At 40.1% G+C, this 23,224-nt stretch overlaps 1 protein-coding gene across 1 annotated transcript; it reads left to right on the top strand.

Annotated features, from left to right (window-relative positions):
* The first annotated feature begins 2,693 nt into the window (after positions 1–2,693).
* On the top strand, positions 2,694–22,175 carry FRMD7 (FERM domain containing 7). Its single transcript, XM_045505499.2, has 8 exons — positions 2,694–2,996; positions 11,281–11,395; positions 11,791–11,938; positions 15,137–15,232; positions 16,597–16,760; positions 18,209–18,277; positions 18,392–18,467; positions 20,264–22,175. The coding sequence occupies exons 1-8, from the start codon at positions 2,975–2,977 to the stop codon at positions 21,353–21,355; spliced, it is 1,782 nt and encodes a 593-aa protein (XP_045361455.2). The 5' UTR covers positions 2,694–2,974; the 3' UTR covers positions 21,356–22,175.
* Positions 22,176–23,224: the final 1,049 nt, after the last annotated feature.

Raw genomic sequence — 23,224 nt, 5'->3', positions numbered from 1 at the left:
ATTGCTATCCACAGAGAGGCACAATCCTGAAATAGCAGCATCTTGCAAATGTGAAAAATTGAAATTTAAATGAAAAGTCTGTGGGAGGGAATGATGGGAGAGGAGGGAAGGGTAGGGAGGTGAGGGGGGAGTGGTGTGTGTGTATGTGTGTAAAAGACCTGTAACTGTTGTGCTGGACATTTAAATAAAACTTATGGAGATATTGTGTTTTAAGATCCTAAGGAGATTGTTTTCAAATTTATGGTGAAATTTTTCCCAGTGGACCCTGGACATCTGCGAGAAGAGCTTACAAGGTATAGTACGTGTGTGTCTGCTGTATAATGTTACTTACTTATTATTCTCCATTTATCAGGGAATGGGCTTCCAGCTTTCTTTGGAAGGCTTGGCTCTCAGTCACTCTTTGGGAGATGGTGAGAAGGAGGGCCTGGCTTGTCCCCAAAGGGTTAATCTTCCAAAGGGTGGGGACTTAAGGGGGAAAGGGATGGCTTCTAAAAGTGGTAGCCAGCCTGAGTGCCCATGTAGGGGTTATGCCATAAATTACCACAATAGTAAAAGTCCTTTCCTTCATCTCATCTGTGGTCCAATCAGAAGGCAGCTTGACAGCACAAGTAGGATGCTAGCTAAGTTCCATGGATTTTAAAAATGGTTACATGTTGTGTATCTCACAGCTAGAAAGTGATGCTGACATACACTTATAAAACATTTTTTGAAGTAAAAAAGTAAAAAGTATACAAATAATTAAAAAAAATGATTTATACTGCATAAACTATTGACACTTATAATTATTAATAATTATAAATGAATGATAATGGTATATAATTTTTATATTTTTATACTTCAAAAAATTTTAAAGGTAAAGAGGAGAAAGTACAAACCGTTTTTCAAGTATTTTTATATTTATGAAAATGCCCTTTAAATATTACAATGTAAACCGACTTCTTCAAAAATACCTTTTTGACATAACACTCCCCCCAGCTTTACTCTGCTTTCTAGACTTTAGACTCTGAACTTTTACATGAAGAAGGGATATAAGAGGTAATCTAGTCCAGCCCTTTCGGTTAGTTGATGAAACACATCCTGGGAGCTTGAGTGACTTGGCCAAGATCACAGGGTGTTGGCAGTTACTCTACTCGAAGTCCTCCCTCCACATGGTTCATGGCCAGTTTTTCTTCAGCCCTTTTGTACAGGGCGACTTCTTTTCTGAGGGGTCTTTGTAGAAGTCACTTTTCACAAGTTAGTCTCTCTCTCCCAAGCCTCTGCACATTTGCGAGTCGTAGGCCCTTTTCCCAGATAACTTGATATCTGGGGATCTATATCAGTTTGCTTTTGCTAACCCATTTCAGTTGAGTCTCCAATTGTAACCAATTTTGATGGAGATAAACTTTCTCTGAAAAAAAAGGAATGAGAAAATCAATGTGATGATAAATGATTCATCAGCTGTTCAGAGCAAGGATTTGGTATTTGCAGCAGGCAGCTGCCTTCTTAGCAGCAAGGAATGTGTCAAGTGACAAGAAGTTTCCTTTCTTTCTTGTGAGGAACAAAATGAAACTCACTTCCCCTTTAGAAATTGAGGCTGATTATTCTCATTTACGTCTGTATTTGAAAGCAGACAATGGCAAAGGTTAGACTTCCTTTATTTCTTCCCCATTGGTCCATCTGAGGACACTTAAGTGTAGTTGACTTTTCAAGGATGCCTTGTTTGGGGCCAATACACGACTGTCACAGAGTGGTGTGCAAATGTAATTTTTCTCATTGAATCATTTCTAATCCATTAGGGGAGCTCACAGTATGAAGGTTTATAATAATGAATGCTTTTTAAAATTGAATAATCACCTACTAATTTACCTGCTTTTTTCTGATCTGGACTTTCATCTATCACCTGCAACTAATTTTGATTCACCACTTTGACATCAAGGCTTAATTTTTTTTTAAGTTCAGATAGAACTTTATTTAGAAAACTACACCTTATATAGGGAAATGCCCACAGTAGATACTCAATAAATGTTTTAATGTATAAAATAAAATATTGGAACCAACTGTGGACCAAGAAGGAACACAGTCATCAGTAGAATCTTAATTATACACATCTTTTCAAAAATTGATTGCCTTTGATAAGGGCTTAGAAGTGTGGGACAAATGCTACCTGTTTGGCAAAGCTCTGGATACTAACGTGCAATTTATGGGTCCCTGATTGTTTGTGGGGGAAAGGGAAGCTGGCTTCATTCCAGTCAGCACACAGTAATCCCATATCTGCTGGGCTCTGGTGACACAGAGAAGGTGGTCCAGGTGACAGGGCAGACTCATGGCTTCAAGTCTTTGATTTCTGAAACACACTCTTTTGGCTACAAGGCAGCTTAAATTGAATGGCAGACCTGAGTTCTGGCCACAGTTTCATGTTCTTTGGGTGCTAGGACTCTGCCTGAATCACCTAACCTCTGTCTTTCCACCGCTGTAACATGGGGTGGTGGTGCCAGCCTCCTAAGTTGTTACGATAGTGAGTACTTGGTAGCATTTTGTAAAGAGAGCTGTACTGGCCTCCGGAGCAGGCTTGTTCTTGCTGAATCTCCCCTTCTGTCTGGCTGGGGATGTGGCTTTGCTACGTGGCAGCAACCACCACAGGACGATTGGCCAACTCCCTCCAGTTGGCGGGAGGACTTGGCCGGGGTGATTCCTAATGGCTGTGAGGGCTGCCAAAGGGCTGGGTGAGCCGAGCTGTGGTCTAGTGCTGGTTAGGTGCTGAAGCAAAGCCTATGTGTTACTCATCATCTTAAAAAGGCATCTCCCTGACTGGGGGCGCCGTTTCTTTCTTTCTTGAAACATCTTGGATCTGGGAGAAGGGAAATGCTTCTTTCTTGTTCCTGTTTCTTTCTCAAGGGATTTTCCCCAACTTCTTGGCAGGTATCTTTTTACTCTTCAAATAAAGAAGGATTTGGCTCTAGGACGACTTCCATGCAGTGACAACTGTACAGCGTTGATGGTATCTCACATCTTACAATGTAAGTAGCAAATATTGGCTTCGGGGCCTATCAGCCAGGTAGACAATCAAGCAAAGGAGTCGAGCACCCCCACCATCCCCATCATTGCGTTAGGACTCCTCTGTAGAAGGCAGAGCCTGGATGAGCCATATAGAAACAGCACGGTCCAGGAGAAAGAGGCTGCTTATTGTAGCCATGGAGATTTGAATTCAAATCCTATCTCCACTATGTTCTGACTGTTGGAGCCTTGGGTGAAGTTCCCTCACCTATCTTTGCCTGAGTTCCCCAAGCTTTAAAACAGTGACAGGAATACCTTCTCCCAGAGTGGTTATGCAGATTAAAAGGAAATGCTGATTTTCTTCAATCTCTGGCTAACCTTCCCCTCCCACTGCCCTGGGCTTGCTGTCCAGGAGCTGGGCTGGGCTAATCCCAGCATGGACTTTGCTAGGCCGGCCCCCACTCCCTCTGCTTGCCCCAGGATACATTTCTGGTACGTGCTTTCTGCGGCACATTGTCACGTTTAATGTGATTTCCCTGTTGCTCTTTATCACGATTTCCAGAGAACAAAGCACAGAGGACAGCAGGTGGAGAGAGGCTAAAAGGGAAAAAGGCCCCAGGCATCTATTAGCGTTCCCCATATCCTAGCAGCCAAGTAGTTGGACTAGGGTGAGTAATGAAGGCAGGGAAAAGGAGGCCTGGGGAATAGTGGGGGCTTGCCAGGGAGGGGGTGAAGCCGGGCAGGCCAGGCTGCTCCTGCACCCCTGAGGGCAGGACTGAGGCAGCTGGAAATAGTATCTTTCCTTCTAGGGCTGGCTGGACTTTGCCTTCTACAGAGGCCATCTAAGAATAGGCTATTCCTTACTATTCCTGCAAGATCATAACTTCATTTTTTTTGTTTCATAAGTTCATTTTTGACCTCTATCCATTGCCTTCCTGACAGTCCAGAAATGGTAGATTTTTTTTTTTTTAGAATTTTACCCATGTATTGTTTTAAATGAATGCCCACTTATTTTTATAATCCTCATTTTAGAATGCAACGACTCTATTAAGACCCGGGGTCATATCGCTCTTTCTTTCTTTTTCTTTTTTTTTTTTTTTAACATTTTTTATTGATTTATAATCATTTTACAATGTTGTGTCAAATTCCAGTGTTCAGCACAATTTTTAAGTTATTCATGGACATATACACACTCATTGTCACATTTTTTTCTCTGTGAGTTATCATAACATTTTGTGTATATTTCCCTGTGCTATACAGTGTAGTCTATTCTACAATTTTGAAATCCCAGTCTATCCCTTCCCACCCTCCACCCTCCTGGTAACCACAAGTCTGTATTCTCTGTCTGTGAGTCTACAGAAATGGTAGATTTTTTATTTCATCAGGAACTCCAGAATGAAGTGCCTGGATAGAGACAGTATCTGAATCAGTGTTTGCCAAGTGACTCCTAAGCGAGGCAGAATGAGAGCCCCGGGATCTCAGGAAGGCAGTGGGCAGAGTAATAGTTATCAGGGAAGGCTTATGGAGGAGGTGGCTTTTATGCTGGGCTTTAAAGGGATGCATAGGAATTGGATGTGTAATGATAAGCAGAGAAAACAGCAAAGAAAAAAAAAAAGTGATGGTACCAGAAGGAGTCTATACTGAGGGTGCAGCTCAAGTACAGCCAAGCCTGGGGTCTGTTTAGGAGAGGTGGCAGAAAACTCAGCATCGTTTTGAAGGGCCTTGAATGCCAGGGACACTACTTACATGCCCGGTCTTGTGTATGGGGATGAGATGGGGGATAGGGTCAGGCGGATGGAGAAAACAATATTGGAAGACTTATCCTTCTCCAGTAGCTGCCTGTTTAAGGCAGCAGTCATGGGGGTGGGGCTCCCCTCTGGTGGGGGAACCCGACTTCATTCTAAATGGTTCAGCATTATGGATTTGGGCATTCCCTAGTGGCCATTTCAGGCATAGCACAGAACACTTTCACTTCTAGAGGCTATTTTGTCTGTCTACAGAAACTCTTTCCATAGAAAAAAGCTAAAGTTTCAAGGAGTCAGCTCTTCACAATCCATCCAGGTCTGATTATTTCACTGGATGCTAACACAGTGTGCAGAGCACAACCAGGCTGCTTGTTCATTTGTTCATTTATTTATTCATCTAATATTTATGTTCTAGGCATTCAAGAATCTCCACGTTCTGACCTTCTCCTCTGCTTAAATCTTTTTTACACACCCCTCTGGCTCTAGCCAGGCTCCTCCTCCCAAACACAGTTCGTACATTCCAAATGAAGCCTCCCTTTTAGGAATACCCTTTGTAACTCTCCTTTGTCATTTATTCAACAAAAATTGATCGAGTACCTACAGAATGCCAGGTACTATTACAGGGACTGGGAACATAGCAGTGAAATAAACAGACAAGAATCCTGGCTCTGAGGGAGCTCACGTTTTAGCAGTGGGGGAGAATCGGATCAAAATAAGGAAATGTATAATGTATGTTCAAAGGTGTTTAAGTACAATGGAGAAAATAAACTATGAGAAGGAGAGAGGGAAATTCTGGGGGTGGGTACTGAAGTTTTAGATAAGGTGGTCAGGTCAGGCTTCACTATGAACGTAACAATTGAACAAAAACTGGAAGGAGATGAAAAACCAAGCCATGTGGAAATCTGGTGGAAGGGCGTGCCAGGCAGAGCACATCCAGTGCAAAGGGCCTGGGGTGGGAGTATGCCTGGAATGTTTAAGAAACATTAAGCAGGATTTGTGGCTGGCTGGAACTGAGGGCTAGAGGGCAAGAGTGATCATGGAGGGTGTTAAAAGCATATTAAAGACCTAAAACATTACTCTGCATGCAATGGGAAGACATTGAAGCATTAGAAGCAGAGGAGTGAAGTGATCTGAATTAGGTTTTAACTCCATCATGTTGGCTACTGTGGTGAAAACAGAAATCTGTAACGAGTAGTAAATAAGCGATAGTGATCAGATGTACAGTATAATGAATATAGACAATAACATTGTACTAGAATATACACATAATACACATTATATAACCTAAGGATCACTATAACGGCAATCATACTGCAACCTATACCTGTATCAAAGTAATGCACTGTACACCTTAAATTTGCACACGTTACATGTCAAATTTATTCAATTGAAAAAGAGAGAGAAAATCGACCTTATGAGGGATGGTGGAAGTGGGGAGACCAGATAACAGACTATGGCAGGAGGAAGAGATGATGGTAGTTTGGACCAGCGTGGTAACAGTGCAGATGCTCATAACATGTGCTGCCTTCCATCACTGATGATATTTGCTCATTTGTATGTCAAAGGTCTCTTCCTAGATTGTCGTAGTGCTGCATGGAGAGAAAAATAACCAGTTTTATGTGTTCCTATGTTTTCCTTAGGGTCAACATAGGATCTTATGTTTAATAAACAGAAAGATTGGTGTGTGTGTGTGTGTGTGTGTGTGTGTGTGTGATTTATTTTAAAGTATTTTTTTCCCTTGATGGAGGCACTGGGGATTGAACCTAGGACCCCGTGCACGCCGAGCGCATGCTCTACCAGTGAGCTATACCTCGCCTCTAATTTGTTGTCTGAAACAGCTCTATTATGTTATAACTTGCATACCATAAAATTCACTCATTTTAAGTCTGTAACTCAATGATTTTTAGTAAATTTACAGAGTTGTGCAACCATTACCACAACCCAGTTTTAGAACATTTCTGTCATCCCAAAAGAGATCTCTATGCCCATTTGCAGTCACTCCCTGTATCCATGCTCAGCCCCAGAAACCGCTAATTTACTTTCTGTTTCTATAGATTTGCCTTTTCTGGATATTTCATGTAATAGGAATGCTAAAATATGTGGTCTTTTGCATCTGACTTTTTTTACTCAGCATAATATTTTTTGAAATTCACGCATGTTCTAACACGACTCATAGCAGCCTTTTCCTTTCTGTTGCTGAGTAGTATTCCATTTTTATGGCTATACACATTTTGTTTATCTATAGTCACCTGGTAATGGACTTTTGGATTGTTTCCAGCTTAGCTATTATGAATAATGTTATGAACATTCATATACAAGTCTTTGCATGGACACCTGTTTTCATTTCTCTTGAGTCGATTCCTAGGAATGTAATTGTTTCATCTTAAGGTAAATTTATGTTTAGCATTTTAAGAAATTGCCAAACTGTTCTCCAAATTGTTACAATAAAACCAGAAATGTATGAGGTTTTCAGTTTTTCCACATCTTTGCCAGCACTTGGTGTAACCCATCTTTTTGATTATGGTCATTCTAGTGCAATGAATCTCACTGCAGTTATAATTAGCATTTTTCTAATGGCTAATGATGTTGAACACTTTCTCATCTGCATTAAGCATTTCTATGTTTTCTTTGGTAAAATGCCTATTCGAACCTTTTGCCCATTTTTAAATGGCTGTCTTAATTGAATTTAAGAGATTTTTACATATTCTTGTTAAAACTCCTTTACGAGATACGTAATTTGCAAAATTGTCTTCCAATCTGTGGCTTGACTTTTCATTTTCTTAATGCTGTCTTTTGGAGTATGACAGTTTTTAAGTTTGATGGAATTCCACTTTCTCAATGTTTTAGTCAAACACACTTTTGGTGATGATTCTAAGAACTTTTTGCCTAAGTAACCTAAGGTCAAAGGATTTTCTTCTAAGTTTTCTTCTAGAACATTTTTAGGTTTACCTCTTAGATTTAGGTCTATGATCCATTCTGAATTTTTTGTACATTTTTATAGTGTATGGTTGCAAGGTAAGAATCCAACTTTTTGTGGAGCAGGTGTATGTCTATTTTTCCTATTTTTTTGTTGAAAAGACTTATTTCTCCATTGAATTGTCTTGGCACTTTTATCAAAAACTAACTGACCATAAAAGTAAGGGCTCATTTCTAGATTCTCAATTCTGTTCCTTTTGACCTGTATGTGCTTATGCCATTACCACACTGTGCTGTTTACTTTAGCTTTGTATTCAGTTTTGAAATAGAGAAGTGTATATCCTCAAACTTTGTTCTTTTCCAGAATCATTTTGGTTATTTTGCATCCTGGGCATTTCCATATAAATTTTAAGATCATTTGTCAATTTCTACCCCCAAATTTGGTGGGGCTTGCATTGAACTTATAAATTAGTTTTGGCAGAATTACCATCTTTACAATAATGAGTTTTCTAATCCATGAATCTGAATTTTCTCTCCATTTATACAGATCTTTTAAAAATTTCAGCCACATTTTGTAATTTTCAGTATACAATTTTTACAAATCTTTTGTTAAATGTATTGGTTTTCTTTTATTCTATAGTTCTTTTTTATTTTTTTTAACATTTTTATTGAGTTATAGTCATTTTACAATGTTGTGTCAAATTCCAATGTAGAGCACAATTTTTCAGTTATACATGAACATACATATATTCATTGTCACATTTTTTTTTCACTGTGAGCTACCACAAGATCTCATATATATTTCTCTGTGCTATGCAGTATAATCTTGTTTATCTATTCTGCATATGCCTGTCAGTATCTACAAATTTTGAATTCCCAATCTGTCCTTTCCCACCCCTCACCCCCTTGGCAAACACAAGTTTGTATTCTATGTCTGTGAGTCTGTTTCTGTTTTGTATTTATGTTCTTTTTTTTAGATTCCACATATGAGCGATCTCATATGGTATTTTTCTTTCTCTTTCTGGCTTACTTCACTTAGAATGACATTCTCCAGGAGCATCCATGTGGCTGCAAATGGCATTATGTTGTCGGTTTTTATGGCTGAGTAATATTCCATTGTATAAATATACCACATCTTCTTCATCCAGTCATTTGTTGATAGACATTTAGGCTGTTTCCATGTCTTCGGTATTGTATTTTATTATATGCTATTGTGAATGGAATTATTTTTCTAGTTTCCTTTTTGGATTGTGCATTGCTAGTGCATGCAAATCCAATAACTTTTTATATATTGATTTTCTATCTTGCTACCTTGTTGGACTCCGATATTACTTCCAGTAGCTTTTTGTGGATTCCTTAAGATTTCCTACACACAGCACCATGTTGACTACAAGTAAAGGCAGTCTTACCTCTTCCTTTTCAGTGCAAATCTTTATATATCTTCTTGTTGCCTGATTGCACTGACTAGCATCACCAGTAAGTACAAAATTTTGGATGGAAGTGGTAAGAGCATCCCTGTCTTGTTCTTGGCACTCAGGTTTTCACCATTTAGTATGATTTTGATGTTAGCTGTAGGTTTTTCATAGATAATTTTATCAGGTTGAAGAAGTTCCCTTCTATTCTTTCTTTGTTGAATGATTTTATCATGAATTGGCATTGGATTTTGCCCAATGTTCTTTCTGTGTCTATTGAGATGATAATGTACTTTTGGTCCTTTATTAATATAGTGTACTACATTAATTAATCTTCACGTGTTGAACTGATCTTGCAGTCCCGGGATCCTATCCCACTTGGACGTGATATATAATTCTTTTTCTATGTTGCTGGATTCAGTTGACTAGTATTTTGTTGAGGGTTTTGCCTCTGTATTCATGACCAGTATTGATCTGTAGTTTTCTTGTGATATCTGTGTCTGGTTTGGGTATCAGAGTAATGCTAGCCTCATGAATGAGTTGGTAAGTGCTCCTTCCTCTAAAAGTTTGTGAAAAATTGGCATTTATAGCTTATTTGAATATTTGATAGAATTGACTAGTGATATCATATGGGCCTGATTAGATTTGAATGAGATTTGTATTCATTTTGGCACAAAATATAAATAAATAAGCCATTGATTTGGCCTTTTTAAGAAAAGCTTGTTATATAGAGATATTCATTCTAATGTGGTTTTTGACATATATGAATACTCCTCACCTGTTTAAAAATGAGCATGCCATCTGTCTAAAATGCAATATAAAATGAAGACAAAAGAGAAAATAAGAACTTTCTAGCATTCAAAATCAGTGCTCACATGATCATGAATTTTACTCAATGGGAGAGCACCAACCATACAATTCCATGGAGAATCTGTTTATTCTTATAATTTGTAAAATACGAATAGGTTTGGATATCTGGATTCCCTTTTTTTCATGTTAAAATATGAATTTTAACTGTAAAAATTGTTTTGGTTTTCCATTTTATGGTAGATTAGAAGTCAGAATTTGAAACAAGTAGAGATGTCTTCAGGGGAAATCAATGACCAGGAAGTGATAGGGAGAAGGCATAAAAATTATAAAGAACACACAGCAATTCAAAAATCAAAACACTTTCAAGGCATTTACTGTAAGGGTAGATAGTCATATATACCTGAATTGCCTTTGTAGACACAGTGCTATAATACATGTTTCTAACAACAAACTGGAGACATTTAGAAAAGAACAGATTATGAACGGGGATGAACTGCCAGTGATTTGGAACAATCAGAACGATTTCCAGAATGATTCATCTACTGGGGATTCCGTATAGTGGGTTTTACTAGATTCCCAATGTACAGAGTGATGAGTGGCTGTGATTGGCTTGCACTGTAGTTGGCATTTATATTCTCCTTTCTTAATAATGTCTAATCAAGGTGGAGTGAGGTTAGGGGGCTGTTACTAGTTTGCTAGGACTGCCACAACAAAATATAACAGACTAGATGACTAAAATGACAGAAATTTAGTTTCTTACAGTTCTGGAGGCCAGATATACAAGATTAAGGTGTTGGCAGGTTTGGTATCTTCCGAGGCCTCTCTCCTTGGCTTGCAGAGAGCTGCCTTTCTGATGTGTCCTCACCTGGTCTTTCCTCTGTGCACCTGATGCCTTGCTGTATGTCCAAATTTCTTCTTCGTACAAGGACACCAGTCAGATTGGATTAAGGCCCACTCTTCCGCCTCATTTTAACCTCATCCCTCATTTATAGGCCCTGTCTCTAAACACAGTCACATTCTCAGGGACTGGGGGTAGGACTTCAACATAGGAATTTGAGAGGGAGGATATAATTCAACTTATAACAGGGACTGATCAGAAGTAGAAGAGCTCATAAACAGAATGTGGGAGAAAAAAATATTCATCTGCGATCCTGGAGCCTTTAAGATCTCCACTGTCTGTGACTTACTATGCGGAGACTTCATAGCAGCTCACTTCTTATTTGAAGAAGAACCAGTTAGTTCCCTCCCCCAACAACCAGCTATATCCTAAAACTTAAATATACATAAAGCATTTGGTGGGACGTCTGGGGCTGCATTGACTGCAAAGAAAGGGCTATTTGGGGGGAAGTCAGAGGGTCTGCTGGGTGCTCTGCTGCTTAACTCCTCAATGGTGATGTGAAAAACGTCATTTGTCTGCCATGCAGCGGAACTGGGAGACTTTCATGAAGAAACAGATAGGAAACATCTGGCACAAACCCGCTACTTACCGAACCAAGATGATTTAGAGAGCAAGATTGTGCACTTCCATCAGAAGCACGTGTAAGTACTTTCACTGGCACCTGCCTTCATCTGCTTTACCCACAGGAAACACTAAAGCTGGGGACAGACTCTTAAAAGCAGGCCCTTTTCAAACTCCCAATTTATCTCTTCCCACCCCCTTTCCCCCCTGGTAACCATAAGTTTGCTTGTTACCTCTAATGAAAAAGAATATGAAGAGGAATATATGTATGTATATGTATGGCTGAAACATTACGCTGTACACCAGAAATTGACACATTGTAAACTGGCTATTCTTCAATTTTAAAAAAAGCAAGCCCTTAAGTCAGAGAAGCTTCAGGCTTGAGAAAACACAGAGCTCCTCTTGGAGCTCTTGGGGTGGAGGTGTCATTCTTGCTGCCTTTATTAGGTTCATAATAAATTCTTTCCCCTTGCAGCGGCAGGAGCCCAGCCGAATCTGACATTCTGCTACTGGACATAGCGAGGAAGCTGGATATGTATGGCATCAGGCCACACCCCGCCAGTGATGGCGAAGGGATGCAGATCCACCTGGCTGTTGCCCACATGGGAGTACTGGTATTACGGGTAATGGCTCTTTTCCTTTAAAGTCCTCACCTCTGGAGATTATCTTGGCTCAAAGTTGAGTGTCCATTCTCAAGGCAACCCCACCCTTCAGTCTTACCACAAGCTAGAAAGGGAGGTGATGCTTGGAAGAGTTTGAGGTAAGTCCCTTCCCCTCAATGTGCTTTGCTTCCGTTTCCAGTCTGTAACTGACTGTTATGATTCTCAGGAGCTCGCACACCAGATCAGAGCAGCACGGTGGAGAGATGAAGTCAAGGGACTCTTCGGGACTTTGAGACCCTAGATAAGAATACGGATTTCGGCATCTTAAAAGTTTAGGCTGTGATGTAAAGTGCATTCAGCCTGTCCAAATCCACCAGAATTCAGACAAAATTAGGCCCAAAATGTGGTGTTCTCATTCAGTTACTGGTTTCATTGGAGATGCCCAATGCCAGCTGGTGGGAAATTAGCGCCCAACCCTGCAAGCAGTCATTGCTGTTTACTGACTCATCCTTTCCACAGGACTCTGTTTTCCAGGTTAGAAACCAACTCAGGGCTCTCTGGTCCTGAATCATCATTAATCCTCACTGCACGGAAGATGGCCAAAGGCTATTTTTCAACAGTTTTTCAGTCTTAGGACTTCTTATGTCTGTGAACATTCAGTGAATTTAGATCCAAATTAAGGTTCAAGAACACTTGTCTAACCGTCAGAATGATAGGCAGATGTATACCTAGACAGGTTTGGGAATGAATCACTTGTGAGAAAGAAAGGGATGACTTCAGACCCACTGACCCCTCAGGACTGAATTAGAGCACTGAAATAAGTCACAAAGCAGGCCAGGCACAGGCTTGACTACAAGAATCTTGACCTTCTTATTTACTTGGTTGTAAACTTTACAGTAGGAGAGTCACACTGATGGACAAAAGACCCAGTGGAGCGAGGCATGCCTGCTCACCCAGGAGGGTATTTTTACTTGTTCACTCTAAGCCCTGATCCTTGCTATTTCCTACTCAATGAGAGAAAATGGGGAGCATAGGGGAGCAAGCCTATCACGTGGGTTGTGATCTCTTGCAGTGTGAGTACTTCTGTGGACAGTTGGGAACAATATAGACGGTCTATTTTGTCCTGCTCCAAAGCCAGTCAAAGAACATTTTATGTTCTGAGTACGTTCTCTGTGTTCTTCATTGTATTAGTCTTTTTTAAAAAAAAGCTTTATTGAGATATAATTCGCATAACAAAGTTCATCTGTTTTAACTGTACAATTCAGTGAGTTTAAGTATATTTCCAGAGTTGGGCGGCAGTGATTCCTTCTGTCATTCATCCTTTTATCAGCATGTTTATTGTGCATCTACTCTGTCTCAGGCACTAGAGCCACAGAGGATAATAGGAATGATTCTGGCTTCACGGAACTTATATTCTTAAGGGGGGAAATAGACCACTAAACAAAAGTAATTATAAACAAATGTGATGTGCTTTGTGCTAGAAAAAGTGAGGGATGCTAAGCTAACACATGTGCAAGGGGCTTAACATTTATGCTCTGACCTGAGGAAGTTATCCAGACCAAAAGGATAGGGTTGGTAGGTGAGGGAGGGTGTCCCAGAGAAAGGGCACACAGGCGAAGGCCCAGAAAAGGATAAAGGATGATATAATCAAGAAACTAACATTAAGCATGACACAGGGTTCCTGTCATTCAGATCATCACAATTTATTTTGAAAGACCAGAGAAATAGTGATCAATATCAGACAATAAGTAATCAAAAGTTAATCGATCACATTAACTTTAGTTGCACAACAAGCAGTATACACAATGGATGCATGTGGTCCTGGTAGAGAATGTTTACATGGGGACAGAGGTAGGAGTGACAGTGGTGGGAGTGACACTTCTCAAAATGTTTCTCTTTGTATCCCTTTGATTTTTGGGCCATGCGAAGAGACAACCAACCAACCAAAAGGGTTAAACTATCTGGGTAGTCCAGGAGAGCTAAAGGATTTCAGAGGATTAGAAATGGGTATAGGCTGCAGCAATTAGAATATCCTAGAGGACGTGCTGCCAGAGCTGGCAAGAAGGCTTGACTATGGGAAAGTCATTATGGGTGAGGACAATGAGGAGACCCATGGGAGGAAAGGTACAGAGTTGGATGGAAGGATGTTTTCTGGGAGCAGTGGGATCAAAGTTATATTCAATATAGTTGGGGCAAGAAAATCCAGCCATGTTGTTTATCTATGTTATACATAGTAGTGTGTATCTGTTAATCCCAAACTCCTAATTTATCCCTCCCTAACCCTTTCCCCCTTTGGTAACCATCAACTATACTTCAATTTAAAAAAAATTAAAAAAAAAGAAAAGAAAATCTAGCCAAATGAATTTAGAGTTGATGCAGGTGGTAAGGAGCTATTGAAGGTGTTTGAGTAAATGAGGTGGCAGGATAAATGGGACTTTTTTAAAGCAGTTGAATCTGGAAACGTGGGGAGGGGATGAGATTAGAGAAGCTATTGCAGTGCAGGTTTCCCCTGCTATTTAAAAGTATAGCATTCCTATGAAACCTTTCCTAGCAGAAGTGGCATAAAGCAAAGCAGCATTACCTGAGGACACATCTTGCTAGTGGATGCATCAAATAAATCAGGATAAGATACAGATGTACAGTTCAAAGCTATGGAGGCTTACTGCTGAGATGCTGAGTGTAGTTCCTGGGGGAAGAGCTTAGAGGCGCCACTCTTGTGCCTGGCATGTGCGCTGCCTCTGTAATAGCTCACTGCAAAACAAATGCTGATCACTGGGTTTTTTGCGGGGGGTGGGGGGGGGGAGTTGCCCTTTTTTTTTTTTTTTTTCTAAAAGCAAAAATCCTCTTTGGATTTCTTTCATTAGCAAAAACAGGTAATAATGTGGATCTTTTTGTAAAAGCAAAGTGATGTGATGTGAACTTTTGAAAAGCGGGGGATACCTGGGTATCTGCAAACCTCTTCTACTGTGATCTCCCTGTCTTGGTTAGAAACCTTCCCCAGGCATGCCCCTCTTCCTTGCATTTCAAAGCAGTCTTGTGTCCCACCTGGAATGCCTTCTTTGGCCATAGCTTCTGCCTAGTACAACAGGATCAGTCTGTACAAGAGATAGAGCAAAGGTAGTCTCGTTCACGAAGCACATTTTCCAACAGGTTTGCATTGTCTTACAAACCAGCTTGTGCTGACATTCATCCTGAAATCTGCCATGTGTTTCATTATAGGGAAATACAAAGATCAATACTTTCAACTGGGCTAAAATCCGCAAGTTGAGTTTTAAGAGAAAGCATTTTCTCATCAAATTGCATGCCAACATCTTGGTAAGTAACTTTCTAATAAATTCTACTTTCTGCTCACTTGGGATTTCTTGGTTGTTTCTGCAAACGGTTTGATTGTGAGTGGTGAAAGCTGGCTGGCCCTGACTAGAGATGACCTCCCTCTTTTGCCTTAGAATTTTACTAAAGGCAAAATACTAACAAATCCTATTGGCAGTTCAGAATGAATAAAATAATAGGAAAATGTGGTGACTAGGATGAGAGACAAGTCTCCTTAGAAACCATTTTTCAGGGATTTGATAAGTCAAGTGGAAGAGCCCAGATCTAAGACTATGGGCATATTTATTCAATGTTATTTGCTCCCTGTTATAAAGTATTTCATTTTCTTTCCTTAAGCAGAAATAATTGAATACCTACTACATGCCAAATGATTGAACACCTACTCTTTTCCAAAGCAAGAGGTGGGGGGGGGGGTGTATATGAAGTAAAAGAAGCAATTATTGGTCAAGGCTGCATTGTACAGGGTGAGACAAAGGGGATAGAAAGGATGATTTTTTTTTGACTGTAAAGGAAATGAAAAATGTGTATCAACTACTTTTTTTGACCTACAGACGATTTAGTCATTTGAGCTTCATTCTCTGGATCTAAGCCTTACATAAAAGAGTTCCTCTGAGCAGTTCCAAGACTGCATCCAGTGTTAAGCCCATGGAGAGTCCCCGGGCTGCATCTAGGGACTTGGAAAGGAATGAGAGAAGGAGGGCTGCAAAGTGGGTGGGTGGGGCTGTTGGAAACAGGGCTGCACACGGGCCTGGGTAAATGGGGGTTTGTGGGGAGTCGGGGGATGGTGCAAACTTGAACTTCAGGTCTGGAAGGCCAAGCTCCACTACAACAGATTAGAATATGCTAAATGAGCAACACAGAGCATCACAGAACAAGACAGCATAGAGGAGGAGACATGTTTCTAGCTGATATGTTAAAAAGACTCACGTCTGTGTAATCATCCTATAAAGCCTGCCACCTGTAAGAAAAATCTCCTCCCTCCCCTTTCCTGTTGGTCACTTATAACTTCTTGTCACCTTGAAAGGATGCCCTTTGATGTTCATTTTAACCTAATTTACAACTTTATAAAAATGTTCCTGGCAGAGAAGTGGGGGTAAAAATGTGTGTGAGGTGATGGGGGTGTGCAAAACAAGATTTGCTTCTTAGAGAAGGCTCTGTTTTTGAGCAGTGGCCCTGTCCCTCGGAAGGTTGCCAATCGTTTGGTTTCAGTAGGTGTGAAGCTTAAGGTAGCCAAGTGGAAAATCAGAAGCTGTATGGGTCCCTGGACCAATAGTTTGGAAGGTGGTGGGATTTGAAGGTCTTTGACATTCTGGAAGGATGTTTTGCTTGATGGAAATTGGTTTATACAGGTGTTGTGCAAGGATACCTTGGAGTTCACCATGGCCAGCCGAGATGCCTGCAAGGCCTTCTGGAAGACTTGTGTGGAATACCATGCTTTCTTCAGACTTTCTGAAGAGCCCAAATCAAAACCCAAAACGCTACTCTGTAGCAAGGGTTCCAGTTTCCGCTACAGGTAATTAAATCTGGCACCTAGGCAAACTAACACAGAACTTCTTTTCAATAACATGAAGGCAGTAGGAGGAGCTTCAGTTCTAGAAACAGTCAAGAATCCATTTCAGTGGGGTAAGCTTAGGAGGGGGAGCATGTAGCTCTGGGGGTGGGGTATGTAGCTCAGTGGTGAAGTACATACTTGGCATTTGTGAGGTACTGGGTTCAATCCTCAGTGCCTCCATTAGAAAAAAGCATTAAAAAAAGAATCCATTTCAATCACTTAAAGGATGATACCGTTTACTGCTCATTCTCTGTGTGACTTATTGAATCAATATCTCATAACTGGGAGGCAGGGGGAGGTGTGCACCCAATTTAAGGGGTTAGATCAGAATTTCTGCAAGGATACGGGGACATAGGTTGTTTGAGAGAATGTAGTCAATGAATCTATTGTTTTCCTTATATGCAACTTACATGCTAGCCATGGGAAGAAAGTTCAACAACATCTCTTTGGTGGTGGTTAGGCAACACATAGGGTGAGGAAGCACTGGAGGGGCTAAGGAATTCAGGAGGTTGAGTAATATGGTAGTAGAGGCTCCTTACTACAGGTTAACTAGCACCTTGGAAGAATGCAAATGAGGTCTCAATAAGAACTTGTTTTTACTTGAACCCACCAGCGTAGGAATTCTTTGGAAGATGCTCTCAAAACGCTTGGCTAAGATAAAAAAATGCTTCCCATAAAGGATTTTTTAAACAGCGGAAGCCTGCCCCAGTAAAAAGGAAGATTTTAAAAAGACACATATTTTTATGGAATCATTCCAAATGTATTCTACAAACCCCTGCCTTCTTAAGCAGATGATACTGAGCATATTTTGCCCTTTTTAAAAAATGACCTGAGTTATTATAAACATTGCTTATTATCCTCTGCCGGCAGCAGTGGTGCAGTGATGGCCTCAGGGCGGGAGAGGCATGTCAGACCCTGTACCTCAGTGATAAATGGCCCAGACTTTGGGGGTTTTATTATTCCTGTGTGTTTCTCCTAGCAATCAGTTGGCTTTCTTTGCTAGTGTGTGTCTGTCTGGAACAACCTTCTTCTACTGTTTAGTTAGCTGTTTTTCTCCTGTCATGGATTGGGAAACTAGACAAATAGCCTCATTAGAAATCATGTGTAAATTTGGAGGAAGGGGAAAGGTCTTTAAAGGAAGGTATATTACTTTTCAAGGCCAGAATTTATAACTGTTAAATAGCCCTGTTCAGAGGCTCTTTAAAAATGTCTAGGTTCTGCGTCACTGGGGTTGCTCTATGCCTGATCCCTGAATAAGTGGGTATTATTAATGTGATGGTCAAAGATTCATGGCATATGTCATTCATCCAAACTCTTTTGATTTCAACAATAAATGAGGCTTTTGAGTTTCAGTAGCCTACTGGCTAACGAACAGCATTAATAAGATGTTTATCTCGTTTTTGTCATAGCGGAAGAACCCAAAGGCAACTTTTGGAATACGGGAAAAAAGGGAGGTTGAAGAGCTTGCCATTTGAAAGGTACATGGCTTGTTTCTTTCTGTCGTATTGATTTGAAGTTGAATTTAGAGATTTATAGCTATCCTGTATTCACATGAAGACCATTTCAATTCCTTCTCTGTTTGGGGATTTCAGGAAACATTACCCATCTCAGTACCATGAACGACAGTGCCGGTCCTCACCAGACCTCCTCTCTGATGTGTCAAAACAAGTAAGGTTTTTAAAATTCCTTCTTCTTTAGATAAGTGCAATACATCCGCATTGCAAATGCTTCCAAGAATTGATTCTGTCAGAGTCTCCCAGTATGTAAAAAAGTTTACTCTGTTCAAGTATGTTAGCCTCCTGGGGAGGTCTGGCAGCTCAGTATCTCCAACCAGTAGAAGACTCTTGGGTAAACTACTACTGGTGTGTACTTTATAGACTGGAAAGATCTGGCACATCTTTAAATTGCAACCTGTACCACTAACATCTTACAAAATGCAGATCCAGATGAATTTCTATGGCTTTGCATTTTAAAAACTGAAAGCTCTGCTTTTTCGCCTATGAAAATCTTAAGGCTTAGAGGAAGCTATAAGGTCTTGGGTTAGGTTTTAAAGTACTTTTGCCATGTAATTTTGTTAACTTAAGAACAAAGTGCTCAAAAAGATACATGCACCCCAATGTTCATAGCAGAACTATTCACAATAGCCAAGACATGCAAACACCCTAAATACTCATTGATAGATGAATAGATAAAGAAGATGTGGTGTTTCTGTGTATATATGTATATATGTATATACACACACACACACACCTGCGTGCGCATGCATGCACACACACACAATGGAGTACTACTCAGCCATAAAAAATAATAAAATAATGCCCTTTGCAGCAACATGGATGGACCTGGAGATTGTCTTACTAAGTGAAGTAAGCCAAAAAGAGAAAAATTCTGTATAATAGCACTTATATGTGGAGTCTAAAAAAATGATACAAATGAACTTATTTACAAAATAGAAATAGACTCACAGGCATAGAAAACAAACTTATGGTTACTGGGGTGGCGGGGGGTGGAGGGATAAATTGGGAGTTCAGGATTTGCAGATACTAACTACTATATATAAAATAAACAAGGTCTTACTGCATAACACAAGAAACTATATTCAATATTTTGTAGGAACCTATAATGAAAAAGAATATGAAAAAGAATATATATATATGTATATATATGTATGTATATATATGTATGGTGTGTGTGTACATATATATATATATATATAAATATATATATAAAAAACTGAATCACTATGGCTATACACCAGAAATTAACACAACATTGTAAACCAACTATAGTTCAATTAAAAAGAAACAAATTGCTATTCTTCTGGAACTGTGAGATGATGGCTTCATTTGAGTTTTATAGTATGAACCATTGTATAGTTAATTATTTTTCTTTTGCTTTCCCTAAAAGAAATTAATTATAGATCTCATAAACTCTTGTCTTCATTCAAGTCACAGGCAGTTTTATCTGAAAGGCATCACAGAGGTATAATGCTGGATGGTACCATCTCATGTTGACCCTCTCATGCCATTCACAGCCCTCCTCCCCACCATTTTATGGAAAGTAGGGAGGAGGCTGGAACAGGGAGGTTAGGAGACTTGCCTAAGGTCACACAGCAAGTAAAGGCAGAGCCAGGACCAAAAGGCAGAACTCTTGGCTCACAGATATAACTGTTAACCATACTGCTTGAAGTACAATGCTGGCTGAAGTGTGTAGAGAAGGCGGAGGCTGGGAGTGTGACGGCACTGAGGAAAGATCAGGTCATGTCTATTTTTCAGCACAGAAATTGGGGTGTGGTACAAATTATTACCTTTTATGTATCTATTTATCAACCCTGGAATAGAACATGGATTGAAATGATTTTGTGAAAAACTACCTTTGCAAAATTCAAGGCTAATTTAGGTCCCTGCCCCCACCCCAACCAAATGGCCTTTTCCTTCTTTCACCAACATGTCTTTTCTGTCAAGGTGGAAGACTTGAGACTAGCGTATGGCAGCGGGTACTACCGAAATGTGAACGGAGTGCACGCATCTGAGCCCGTGCTGGACAGCAGGAGGAGGAACTCTGCAGTAGAGGTGACATTCGCAGCCGAGCTGGAGCGGTCTAAACCAGAGGCGGATCCCACTTCGTTACATCAGTCCCAGAGCAGTTCCTCGTTCCCTTTTTTTTATACAGACCCTGTCTTTAACACTGACCCGGATCCTGCCACTGGTCCCAGAGACTACTTTGAGGAAAGGAGTCCTCTAAGCTCCTTCCAAACGAGCTGTAAGTTTGCTAACAATCACATGGGCACAGCTTCTGGCCTTCCAAGCAAAGTGAGTCCAGCGAGGCAGTTAACTTACACAGACGTGCCCTATATTCCTTGTACTGGTCAGCAGGTTGACATAATGCCTCCTCAAGTCTTTTTTTATGTGGACAGACCACCCCAGGTGCCCAGATGGTCTCCCATCATGGCAGAGGAAAGGGAAAGGCCAGACAGCTGTCTAGAGCCCACTGCAATGAAGCCAGCCAAAAGAAGCCCAAGGAACATCAGAGTGAAGAGCTTTCAGCAAGACTTTCCAGAACGGCCGGAAGCTACGGCCAGGACTGCTGGTAGGAGCAACGTCAATGTAGATCTAGAAAAGGAAGATGCCAATTTAGAAGATGCATTTGCATGTAACATTCACGAGCAAACCCCTAAACGGTCCCAGAGCCAATCAGACATGAAAACTATCCGTTTTCCTTTTGGGTCAGAATTTAGACCTTTAGGGCCCTGTCCTGCTCTGAGTCGTAAAGCTGACCTGTTTACATATATGTTTGCAGAGCAGGAGTTTCCAACAGTTCTAACGGATCAAGGAGCAGCAGAAAGGTATGTAGCTAGTGAATCCAGTGATTCTGAATCAGAGATTCTTAAACCAGACTACTACTCTTTGTATGGCAAAGGAATAAGGTCCCCCGTGGCCAGAATCCGCTTGTCTTCTGGTAGTCTACAGCTAGATGAAGAAGATGAAGTTTCTTTCAGTACACCAACTGCTGAAGACAGGACTTTGCTAAAACCATGTAATTACTTTTTAGCTTAAAAGTGTGAACTCTATGAACTCAGGTAAAACATAAGGAACCTTCTGCATCAACCATTTTCTTTGTCCCTTTTCATTGGAATCTTCTAGGCTTGGGCACCTAGCTTATGAAAGATCCAGCTCTTCTGTTCCCTCTGAATCATTCTGGAAAGTGTCCTTTCCTCACCAGCACTGTGGCCAGGTGAGGTGGGTATCTTGTCATTTCCATGATACATTTCCCCACAGAGACACTGTAAATGAAGCTCAGGGTGCTCAGCACTGAACAGTGACAGTACGGGTTGGCACATAGACTTGGCTTCTGATGTCATTTAGTGATTTAGTAGATTGTGACTGTATTGGTCATTTTGTTCTTAGTACTATGACTAAAGGTTTCAGGCCTCATTATTCAGGTGGGGCCCAGTAAAAATGGTCCTGTTTTATGTTAAAGACTTCAATTTCCATAACATATACTAGGGGGAGCATGGCCCTCCTATACTTCAGGAATAAGACAGGGCATAGATCCTTTCAACAGAACATGAGTTTATAATTAATCTAGGACTTGGCAGAATTCTAAACCTCAGAAATTCATGAATTGATCAACTTCTAAAGCCAGATATCTGCCTGATGGGGATAATATGATGTTTGACTTATTGCTTCTCTGTTCTTAACTATCTAGTGTATGTAGTGAAAGATAAAAACTTACATGTTGGTTTGCTTATCTAATCTCTCCTGCAAGAATTTATTTATTTATTTTTTTTGCCATACCCTGTTGCATGCATGTAAGCAAGGAAATGAGATGAACAACATTTTAATAAAGAGTGATGGAAATCCATTTATTTAAAGAGTAAGTTGTAAGTATGCTCTTCCTTTTGCTTTAATCAATTTCAGAAGTGATTGGCTCTAGCCTATTACTAAGAGAAGGAACAGTTAACAAGGGAAAGGAGGGAGGCAGTTATAAATGTACAGTCAGGAATGGAGAAGGGGTAGAATTGGGGTAGCTGAAAAGAAAAAGGATAGTTCTAAATCCAGACTGAGTTAATGAACCAAATTCTATTATTGACCCCTTGGAATTTCTCTATTATTCCCCCTGGAAAGTATAGTGTTCTATTTCAGAACTTTATTTTGCTTATTGATTTTAATATTAAGTACAACATATTTATAGATAATGTTAGGTAATGACGTCAAAGAAATGATGCAATTATATAAGCAAGCTGTTTTTATATATGATTGAATGGAGAAAAGATGGGTGGAATAGTTTTCTTAGTCTCCTTGTCCTTACATCAGAAAAATCCCTTTTAAAATACCTCACTCTACCCCTTTGCAACGTTCTAGTACTTTCCTTCCTGCTCCTGGAATCATATCCAGTAACTCACAAGTCTAGAATAGCTGATTAATAATAAGACTATTTTGAAGCCCAATCACCTATATTAATCCTATAGATCCTCAAAGCTATACTAAGTTTATCTTTGACTTTTTCTCTAGGAAAAACTCCCAATTCCTCTAAGATCATATGCTATTTTTCATCTCAAGTTCTAAAAATCTTTGTGAAATTTGTTTTCCCAAGAGAAGTACAGGGTTGAAATCTGTAAAAGTTTTCCAAATAAAGCTTTCATTAGGATGACCATATAATTTACTGTCCAACCTAGGGAGGACAATTTTTGAGTGAAAGAGGACTCTATTAATAATTTTGTCAGGACAGGAGGCAGAAAACAGGAAGATGTTCAATGCTTATTAGGATGTGAAGAGTTACAATCAATGCTTATAAAATGTGAAGAGTATCTCCTGGTTTCCAATGGAAACATCTGTGTTAAAGTTCCAACAAATGCATTAAAGGGTAAAAGGGAAATAATTTAAAACAATTAAAATAACATACCATAGCCCCCTCAAGAAAAC

This window comes from Camelus bactrianus, chromosome X (assembly GCF_048773025.1).
Source record: "Camelus bactrianus isolate YW-2024 breed Bactrian camel chromosome X, ASM4877302v1, whole genome shotgun sequence".
Classification (NCBI taxonomy): domain Eukaryota; kingdom Metazoa; phylum Chordata; class Mammalia; order Artiodactyla; family Camelidae; genus Camelus; species Camelus bactrianus.
The sequence above is the reverse complement of the archived record's forward strand: the minus strand, read 5'-3'. Positions and strand labels throughout refer to the sequence as shown.